At 36.1% G+C, this 10,712-nt stretch overlaps 2 protein-coding genes and 1 pseudogene across 2 annotated transcripts; 1 reads left to right on the top strand and 2 right to left on the bottom strand.

Moving 5' to 3' along the window:
- Positions 1-665: 665 nt before the first annotated feature.
- Positions 666-2,029, bottom strand: LOC120078414 (protein VACUOLELESS GAMETOPHYTES-like; annotated as a pseudogene).
- Positions 2,030-3,033: 1,004 nt separating this feature from the next.
- LOC120078450 (uncharacterized) lies at positions 3,034-3,751 on the bottom strand. The gene has a single exon (XM_039032721.2). It carries the CDS (start codon positions 3,690-3,692, stop codon positions 3,099-3,101), a length of 594 nt encoding a protein of 197 aa, XP_038888649.1. The 5' UTR covers positions 3,693-3,751; the 3' UTR covers positions 3,034-3,098.
- Positions 3,752-8,895: 5,144 nt separating this feature from the next.
- Positions 8,896-9,411, top strand: LOC120077182 (uncharacterized). Its single transcript, XM_039031087.1, has one exon. The coding sequence runs from the start codon at positions 8,896-8,898 to the stop codon at positions 9,409-9,411; it is 516 nt and encodes a 171-aa protein (XP_038887015.1).
- Positions 9,412-10,712: the final 1,301 nt, after the last annotated feature.

The following is a 10,712-nucleotide window of genomic DNA, read 5'->3' as shown; positions in this document are numbered from 1 at the left end:
AATTGGTGTTATACATAATATAAATAACTAAGCGATCGTTTAGATAAATTTAGATGACTGTTATATCATTTCTGACTTTCAGACCTTTCATATGACCACCAACATAATTTCTTCCAGACTCATCCCAATCTTTACCAAATCGTACAAAGATGTGAAGTAACGCCATTGATCTACAACTGGATAAACAAATCATTAATAAGTGAACAATCGTGTATAAATTACTAAGCGATCGTGTATAACTTACTAAACGATCGTGTATAACTTACTAGGCGATCGTGTATAAATTACTAAGCAACCGTGTATAAATTACTAAGCGATCGTGTATAACTTACTAAGTGATCATGTATAAATTACTAATCAATCGTGTATAAATTACTAAGCGATCATGTATAATTTACTAAACGATCGTGTATAATTTACTAAACGATCGCATAGTAATTTACTAAATAAAACATTCTCAAATGACGTATTAAACGATCGTACTAAACGATCGCATAGTAATTTACTAAATGATTATGTGCGATCATGTATAATTACTAAACAGTCGTGGATTATTTACTAAGCGATTGTGTATGGTCGTGTATAATTACTAAACGATTGCATAGTTTACTAAGTGATTGTGTGCGATTAATGTGGCGTACGGGGGAAAGAAACTAAATAAAATATTCTCGAATGACCGGTTAAATTTTTTTTTTTTAAATGCGGCTTACGGGGATAAAAATAAAATACTAGAGTGAGTCTTTACGCCTCTTGGATGGGGACAAAAAAAATCACCAATTTTTCCTAAATAAGTTCAAAACCATCCATTTTTCCCAATTAACTTTTAAAACCACCCTTATCTAAATAATCATCGGAGTTTCAATCCTTATCCAACTGAAATCAAAATGGAAGTCCGATTGGAAGTCAACGGGAAACCCAGAAATAACACTAGACATCACATCAACGGTCAGTCCACCAACCAGAGCAAACATTGATTTCCCAAGCTTTCCCCCACTTCTCGACGATACCGGCGGCGCTCCATAATTACGATACACAGAAGCTAATCGGGAACGACGTAAGGGGCGGGGTAGACATAACTCCCATAATGCCCTCCCATACCAAAATTACCGTAACTATTACCAAATTGCCACCCAGAATTATACCCACCAATCCACTGAAACCACCGCCGGGAAACGGAGGCGGCCAACTTCCCCACCGCGGCGGCACTACACGAGAAGTAGTTGTCCCTCTCCCTCCCCCACTCGGCTGTTGACTCGGCGGCAACTCGTACGGCTCCAACAGACACTCAAGATGAATATTAACTCTACAAACCCCAGATCCGTACTCCCAAAGAAAAGAACAATCCTTTTTACAAACGGCGCAGCCACCGGACGGCAGCTTTTGGAGGTTCAAAAAATGTTGGCTGTCAATCACATGGCGGAGGCTTTTAGGGAGCCGGGTGCAAAGTGGGTGGGCGTTGAAATCGCAGTCTTTGCACCAGTAGAACAGCCCGTCGACGGAGTCCCGGCAAATGTCGCAAATTCGGTCGTTGAGGCGAGCGCCATCGGGCTTACGGAGGAGGAGAGTGAGGGGATGGTGGTGGATGGAGGAGGAGATGAGTTTCTCCGGGCAATTGGCGCAGTATTCATGGAGATTGAAATTGCAGGAATGGCATCGGAAGCGGGTACCTGAACTGGAGGTTTTGCAGCCGTCGCAAATGTAATCATGGTGGTCGTCGGGGTGCAATTGCAAATGGTGGTTTGGATGAGTGAAATGGAATTTCGTGGTCTTCGGAACCAGAGCCATGGTGGTTGTCGGGGTTTCAGAGATGAGTTTAAACAGATTATTATAGCCGAAGAATTACGCGTTTTCTTTTTCTTTTTCTTTTTCTTTTTTTTTTTTTTTTTTTATTGTGCTTCTTTTCATTTATTTTTTGCAAACTAAAAGAGTTTGCTAATTGACTTGCAAGTTGCAAGAAGATGCATACAAATTTGACTTGGTTTTAATTATCATTAGGAATAACAATTTTGGTTGCTTTTAGATTTTAGGGTTTAGTTTCTATTTAGTCTCTAAATCTTAAAAATGTTACAATCTCATTTGTGTTTTGCTTTAATTTAGTCCATATGTTTAAGATTTACACTTTTAATCTCGAACTATGTACTAAATATTCATTTTCTATCTTTAATATTAATTTATATTAATAAATTAAAAATTATTAAAAAAATTTAAAATTAATTAGGTTTCACTATATGTTATCATTTTTAGAATTAGATTTAAAATTTCGCTTCATAATTGTTTTTAACTAATTCATAGAAATTGGCATTAATGATTAAAAATGAGTACTTAATGAATAATTAAGGATAAAAATGAAAAATCTTGAAGCCTAGGGACCAAATTGAAACAAAACTCAAATCTCAAGTGTAAAATTATAATCTTTTGAAAGTTAAGGACTAAATCGAAATAAAACTCAAAATTTAAGGACCAAATGTGTATTATTTTAAAACCTATGAATCATATAGAAATTAGATTCAAAACCTAATAACTAAAAAAAACTTTTTTTCTTCTTATTATTATTATGTTTAAGTTATTTTTGTTGAACTTAAATTAATTAATCATGTCATATGGGAGTTACAAATTAAATATTAGTTATATTTGAGATATTTAATGAACATCTTGATAGTACTCACCCAAGATTTGAAAGTATATCTAAATGGTATAACCACACTGAATAAGGGTACTCTTATTAACTTTACATATCTAAAAAAGTTGTTTTTATTTTAGTTGAAGGTAAGAACTCAATTATTGTTTAATCCCATATTAAGTTTTCTAAATTTATTAGACATATTAATATTAATGTAGGATTCATAAATGTTTCTCACAAGTTGCAACATATGATGATGTCTATGGCAGACTTATTTCTGGGCCTTTTCAGTACAATAATAAATACAATTATTGCTTACAATTTTTTTTCCTTTTTTCTTTTTTTCTTTTTTTTAATTATCAGTACCAAATCAGCAATTAAGCAATAAGCCAATAACACAATTAGAGAGAACATAATGGAAAGGTAAAATTCTCAATTTAAGAAGACGATGAACAATGAAACAACATTGCAAGAAGAACTAAGCACCAGCAGAACCGGAAATAAACTCAATAATAGCACCTGCCGCTAAATTTTGAACCAGAGCAAACATTCCACCCCCAAATATTGATCCCCAAATCGGCGGCGACGGTAGATGTCCACCATAATTAGCTCCAGGAGCATAACTAAAATTATGATTCGGAAATCCCCAAGGAGCCGGAACGCCGCCGTAAGAAAAATGGCCACCATCATAACCATTTGGATTCACATGATAACCATTAGGTTTATGAGCCGCCGCCCACGGCGGCGCGTGCGCGTGAAGTATCCTGCGAGATTTCGTCGGCGAACCGTATGGCTTAAGGAGGCATTTGGGATGGATATTGACTCCACAAACATTGAAGCTGTAGACCCAGAGAGAAGAACAATCAATTTCGCAAACAGAGCATTGCCCAGAGGAGAGATTGCGGAGGGTCAGCTTATTGTGGTCGTCGATGACGTGGCGGACCTGCTCAGGGAATTGAGTGCAAAGTGGGTGGACATCGAAGTGCAGTGGATGTGTTAGAGATATTGCCATCAAAGATAGGTCAAAGAAGCCACACCAGTTGGAGACCACCACATCACATACGAGAGTCATGATGAGCAATAAAGATCAGTTTAGGATTGGATTTCAACAGCCTTTATTCCGTTCCTTTATGATTGGGTCATCTGTCATAGAAAAATTAAAAGAATATTGTCTTTTAGAAACTATTTAGAAAATTATTGTTGTTTTCAAATTATTTGTAAATATTGTTGTTTTTTTTTAAAATAAGTTGAGGGTTGAAGGTCGAATTTTCAACCCTCGACCTTCCTTTCACTTGTACATTAAACTTTGAACCCTCGACCTTGCCCTTCCTAACATTATTATTGAGTCTGTTTAATTATCATTCCGGAGACATTCATCTATCAAAAGATTGTATTTCTAAATTTTCATAAGGTCCCCCTGGAATTCCTTCCAAAGCTTATTGAATAATTTTTACGGATTCTGTCATCTCAGCAAGTCTGACTAAATAACGAGTTAATGAATCTCCTTCTTTTTACCATTGAACTTCCCAATCAAATTCAAGAGCGAGATTATGAGAGAGAGCGAGATTTTGAGCGTGAGCGTGAGCGAGAGCGAGAGCGAAATAGCGAGATTTTGATAGAAAGCGAGAATACCGTACAAATTTCCCTTTTTTTCCTTTTTAATTATTACACATTCCACCTTCTTCTTTCTAATCCTTTCTCTTTTTTTAATTTTCTATTTTATAAAAATAATTTCTAAAAATATTTTATTATTTTATTTAAATTCTAAAAAGAATAAATTAAAAAAATAATAACTCATAAAAATAAAAAAAATGTAAATTAAATATCTCATTTATATAAAAATAATTTAAAAAATCAATGTGTCCCACAAGGTGGACGTCGTCGATTTCGAGCTGGTTGTCGTTGTCCACTTCGAACTTGAGGTTGCTCGTGTTCTTCTTGATGTTGCTCTGGTACCTCTGCAGGGGCTTCATAATATAAATATTCATTATGCTCTCCATGACCCCGACCATGTCCATGCACGTATGAAGACGAAGGACCAGCCTCTAAGTCATAATGTCCCGAACCAAATGTTGGCATCATCATCATCGGACTAACATAATTAGTTTGACTCTACGTCTGCGTCATAGGGGAAAACTCTTCCACATTATGTGCAACCTCATCAAACTCATCCTCTTCCCGAACAGGTCCTCTACGTCTAGAAGCTGGTGGAGGAACAATAGGTATATCGTACATATAATGAATTTCCTCCATATAGCTTTGGTTGTCACTACATATAGCAATAACCTGGTTCGGATCATTCGCAACTTCACGGAGTCTACTGTTGTTCGATCTCTGTGAATTATAAAACAATTAGACAATATTTAAAATAAATTTAAATTAAAAAAATAGATAATATTCATTCATTTACCAGATGACCCATAGCTGCTCCCGAACGAGTGATGTAGCTCCTTGTGATATTATTATACCAATGAATATATTATGGAGTTACATCTGTGTCAAACTGTTCAAGAGAAACCCCCACTGCAATAAACATTGCACGATAGTGCCATCGCACTACCAAATGTGCAACTTTTTCGAACCAATCTCCAGTCCTTAGGTCAATATCATGCAGTACGAGTTCAGAATTACAAGGCGATGGGACATCCTGTTGAAAACCGAATTGTCTCATCACCCTATCAGGAAGATGCCACTCACCAATGTGAAAACATATGAGAGGACTCATCGTCCGCCATATATTTTGACCATTCGTACAAAAATTAGGCAAAGTATGCACAATAATTTTGTACGGCTCTCAAATAACCTGAAACAAAAAATATTATATTAGAGAATATTAAAGACAAATATAATAAAAATGTGAATAAAATAATCAATTAGGTTTAGTGTAATGTACCTGTTCAGGTTGAAGCAGATCGAATATGTATCTATACTGGTTGACTACATGTGTGGCTGTCCTAGTCACACAAAATTTGTCTCTCTACCTAAATTTTTAAATTGATAATTTAGAATTTAAATTAACTAGATCAGTGATATAAAAATTAAATTGAATTAAAACAACATACCGAGAACCGTAGGCTCCTCCAACTAACTGAGCGTCATTAACATGATGTAGCTGTAGAGCCATTGTTGTAAATCGCTCCTAAGCCCATAGTTGCAAAAGTATGAGAGACCCAACTATCTCTCGAACTCCAGGTTTTGTTGCTTTGCATAGTTGTTTATACAACCATGCCAAGCATGCTCCACCCCACGAATACCGTCCCGCATCATGGAGGTTAGCTAACAGTGGCAGGAACATCAAGTGAACAAAATGACTTGATTTATCTGAAAACAAAATGACTTGATTTATCTGAAAACAGACTTCCACCCATCATTTGTAGTATATATGCTCGCGCATATCTTATGACGGTTTCCTCGTCTGCATCATCTGTGAGCTCACGAAATTGTGTTCCTAACCATATTAAACTTAACCTCAATCATTTAATCTTGTCGGCAGGTGGGGTCGTACCGAGGTACAATTGACAAATTTCTAACCAGTCATCATACATCACTCCGGTGACTGGCTCAACAGGTAACCCCAACAACACTTCTATATCTTGTAGAGTGATAGTGCACTCTCCAACAGACATATGGAATGTATGCATCTCAAGCCTTCATCTCTCGACCAAGGCTGTGATCAGATGCCAGTCCAACTGAATAAATCCTGCCTCTTGACGTCTGCAAGATATTTCTCCAGTAGTACAATCTTGCCATACAACATATGATCGATGAATGGACTGGTCGTACAAAACATAGGGATCAACAGGTCCTGGGTTTATCTTGACGCTCCAATGCATCCCTTATTTCTGCTCTTCTTTTTTCGAAATAGTTCACGCATTTGAAGAATGTTATCTGAGCAAGAGCATTTATAGGCAACATTCGAGCTCCTTTGAGGACTCCAATTATGCACTCTGATAGATTTGTCGTCATTCACATATATCTGAATCCTCCATCATGTGCTTGAGTCCATTGCTCTAAACTAATGTTGTCATAAAAACTTAGACAACTCCGATTTATTCCTTTGATATCTTCAATTGCTTTGTTGAACTTTTAAATTTGAAACTGACACCCGGCACGATAAACATAATTTTTCAATGAATTAAATTTATACTTTTTATTGAAGTTGTTGACGATATGTCGTAATTAGAAACGATGGTGACATTTCGGTCCCGTCCAACCATTTGCTGAGCTGTTCACTACTGCAATTATACCAGCATGTCAATTTGAAATTAAACACACCTCTTCGTGTGTTACAATTTCTCTCAAGTGTTTCATACTTAGTAATCTCGAACAAGCCATCATACCGAGCGGTACGGTTCATGTAACAAGTGGCAAGCATTTGGCATTCCATGCTCGCATTTTATGGCCGTTTGCTCACATTTTAACATGAACTACGAAGATTTTATTGAGGAATACTACTACAAATTGTCAACGTATGTTGAATATTACTCTCCTCAATTTCAATCTGTACCGCATGAAGATTACTAGATCACGCACCCTAATATGCCCGTCTTACATCCTGATTCATCGTTGTTGAGAAGACTTGGTAGACCGAAAAGTTCACATTATCACAACGAGATGGATTAGACAGAACCAGCCACTCGAAAACGATGTGGATTTTATAACCAGTTAGGACATAATCAAAGGAAGTGTCCTTCGTTACTAAGACGGGCTCCAGATAGTTTGGGATTAAATAATAAATAATTTTTTTTTATTATATATTCATTTTATTGTATATTCAATTTTTTAATTATAATTTATTGTATACTCAATTTTTTTTATAATAATCTACTGTATATTCCTTTTTTTTTTTGTAATCAATAAAGTTTTACATTATAATAATCTAATATATTCAATTTTTTGTCTAATGATTATTCAATTATAGTATAATAATCTAATATATTCAATTTATTGTCTAATGATTATTTAATTATAGTATAATAATCTAATATATTCAAAGATAGTCTAATGATTATTCAATTATAGTATGATTATTAGCTCTTTTTTCTCTTTTTGTATATATATTTCTATGGAAATTTCAAATAAAGTGAAGACTTTCGCTCTCTCCTAAGATCTCGCTCTCTCACTCTCGCTCTCTCTCAATATCTCGCTCTCTCTGTTATTGTTGTTATTTTTCCATTAATGATTACTAGCTTTCATTTCTTCTGGAACAATCACAAATACTTTTTTGATTATGGATCTACTACCAGAAACTCAATGTGTAATCTTAGCATTCAATGTGTATTCCTGAATAAACTCATTTTTCAATTATTCAACTATTTTATTTTACCAAGTTCAATGTTAGTCAAATTAGTCAATGTAAACTAAATCTCGCTCTCTCTTAAAATCTCGTTCAACATCTCGCTCTCTCCTACTATCTCGCTTTGAATCTCGCTCTCTCTTTAATCTGCTTCAGCCCACTTATCTCCTTAATCGCTTTAAAGTTTCAACATGTGTGTAACCTTCGACAACCTAATATACAAAATTTTGTTCATAGACAAAGCTAATTCAGAATTGTCTTTCATTCCAAGGCATAACTTGTATCCATGCGCTTCATATTCACCTGGAGTTCGCTCCCAGAAATATAGCCATCCCCACCCCCTCACGTCAATCCCACAAGCCTCCGTCTAATTCGAAATGATAACAAAATGCATAGATTGTTAGAAGCAACTCAAGTACACGGATACATATAGTATACCATCTCATTACTTTATTTTCTCTATGAGGGAAAAAGAAAAGTAATAAACTTGCAATCTCGAGGGTGGATGTGTGTCGAAACTTCAACTTTCGACAACTTAAGCGACATTCGCGAGATTTCCCTTGTCGAGGGTTGAAGTTTCGGCCTATGTATTGTTTCCACGTTTTTCTTTGTTCATCGAGTTCTCAACGTTCGACCTCCAAATTAGTTGAGTTCTCAATGTTCGACCTCTAGCCTCGAACTCCCAAAATAACAATATGTCTCTAATAAGTTTCAAAACAATAATATTTCTCTAATAAGTTTTGAAAACAATAATATTAATATTAAAGGTCCATTTTTTATTCCTCCATATTCTTTTTATTATTCAATTATTTTTATTCCTCCATATTCTTTTTATTATTCAATTATTCATGTAACCTTAATTGGAAAATCTGTATAGATTTGGGCTCACTATGCCCTTTCTTCAATAAGAAAATATCAGTTGAAATTTTGTCCCTATGCATCTTCTTTCTTAAATTCTAACTTGGTATTAGAGCTCGATATGGCCAACGCCATTGCTACAGGATCCTCAATCGGTGAATCGACAAAATTCAGCACGCCTCCACTAAATCAGCTGCTCAACCAGATAACCAACACCAAATTAGAAAGAGGCTATTTCATGTTATGGAAGACGTTAGCTCTTCCAATCTTAAGAGGATACAAACTCGAAAGGCACCTATCTGGAACTAAGATTTGCTCTCCAATGTTCACCGTCTCTACTATACCCAGTATTGAAACTGGTGATTTTGGCTCTCAAGCATCAGGAGGAGCGTCGAGCGCAACTGGTGAAAGGACTTTCAACCCATTATATGAAGTGTGGGTTACTGCTGACCAGCTCTTGTTGGGTTGGCCATACAACTCAATGACTCCCGAAGTTGCAGTGCAACTAATGGGACATGAAAGTGCTAAAAGTCTGTGGGATGCTATTCACTCTCTATTTGGAGTTCAGTCAAGAGCTGAAAAAGACTATTTGCGTCAAGTCTTTCAACAAACTGTAACGATAGCCTTCAATGTCTGAATATTTGAAACTTATGAAGCTTCATTCTGATAATTTAGCATAAGTGGGAAGTCCAACCTCTAAACGAAATCTCGTATCTCAAGTCCTTCTTGGATTGGATGAGGAATACAACCCAGTGGTAGTAGTCATCCAAAGAAAACCAGAAATCTCATGGCTCGATATGCAGTTAGAGTTACTCTCCTTCGAAAAACGATTGAAACATCAAAATACCTCAAAAGCTACACATCGTTTGCACATAATGCCTCAGCAAATGCAGCATTCAATCGCAACACAACTGCACCTAAGCCATCTGGACAAGGAAACTCTCAGGGAAGAAATCGACAACAATTCAATACATCCAAGAGCAATGGCAACTTCAATGGAGGCATAAACAGAGGAAGAAGTCAACGCAAGGGAAATAGACCTACTTGCCAAGTTTGCTCCAGGTATGGACACGCTGCAGATGTATGTTATCAGAGGTATAATAGAGAACTCGTTCCAAATCAAAGGAATGGCAAGGGAAACAATCCCAACCAAGGAAACTTAGGGTCCAATTCATCAACATTTGTAACCTCTCAAAATCTCAATCTGTTTCTTCAAAACGAGTCTGTAGGAGATTTCAATTGGTATGCAAACAGTGGTGTAACAAATCATGTCATAGCTGATCCTACCAACATAGCCAATCCAGGTAATGATCTCATCATGGTAGGAAATGGACAATAGTTAAACATATCATCTGTTGGCAATGCCTGTTTATATGCCCCTAACTATAATCTGAATCTGAAAAATGTTTTGTGTGTGCCCAATATTACAAAGAATCTTGTCAGTGTGTCAAAACTTATCCAAGATAATGATGTCTTTTTTGAGTTTTATAATGAATCTTGTGTTGTTAAGGACAAACGTTTAGGGCAAACACTAGTGAAAGGAACTCTTAAGGATGACCCATATTAGTTGGATGAAGCGGAGGTGATCCAGGTTGATGTGAATACTAGAGAGGATGTCTATTCTCCTAATCCGATGGACAAAAATAACAAATCTACTGCCTTTGCTCTCTCGAATGTTGAAGTAAATTTGGTAGATCTAAAGAATTGTGGCATAGGAGATTAAGCCACCCTTCATCTAGAGTTTTGGAATCTGTCTTAAAAGTTTGTAATCTACCTACTAAGTTAAATGATGATGTTAAATTTTGTGAACCCTACTGTCTTGGAAAAGTTCACTTCCTACCCTTCTCTAACTCTTTGTCTCATCTGAAGCATAAATTTGATTTAATACATTCTGATGTATGGGGACCAACCTCAGTCAGTTCTACTGAAGGATATAAA

This window comes from Benincasa hispida, chromosome 5, assembly GCF_027475165.1.
Source record: "Benincasa hispida cultivar pf3 chromosome 5, pf3_genome.v1.1, whole genome shotgun sequence".
NCBI classification, from domain to species: Eukaryota; Viridiplantae; Streptophyta; class Magnoliopsida; order Cucurbitales; family Cucurbitaceae; genus Benincasa; species Benincasa hispida.
This window is presented reverse-complemented; position numbering and strand designations above follow the sequence as displayed.

Excerpts from the sequence above, each read along its gene's own strand:
- LOC120078450 (XM_039032721.2), bottom strand. The coding sequence starts at position 3,692 with ATGACTCTCGTATGTGATGTGGTGGTCTCCAACTGGTGTGGCTTCTTT.
- LOC120077182 (XM_039031087.1), top strand. The coding sequence starts at position 8,896 with ATGGCCAACGCCATTGCTACAGGATCCTCAATCGGTGAATCGACAAAA.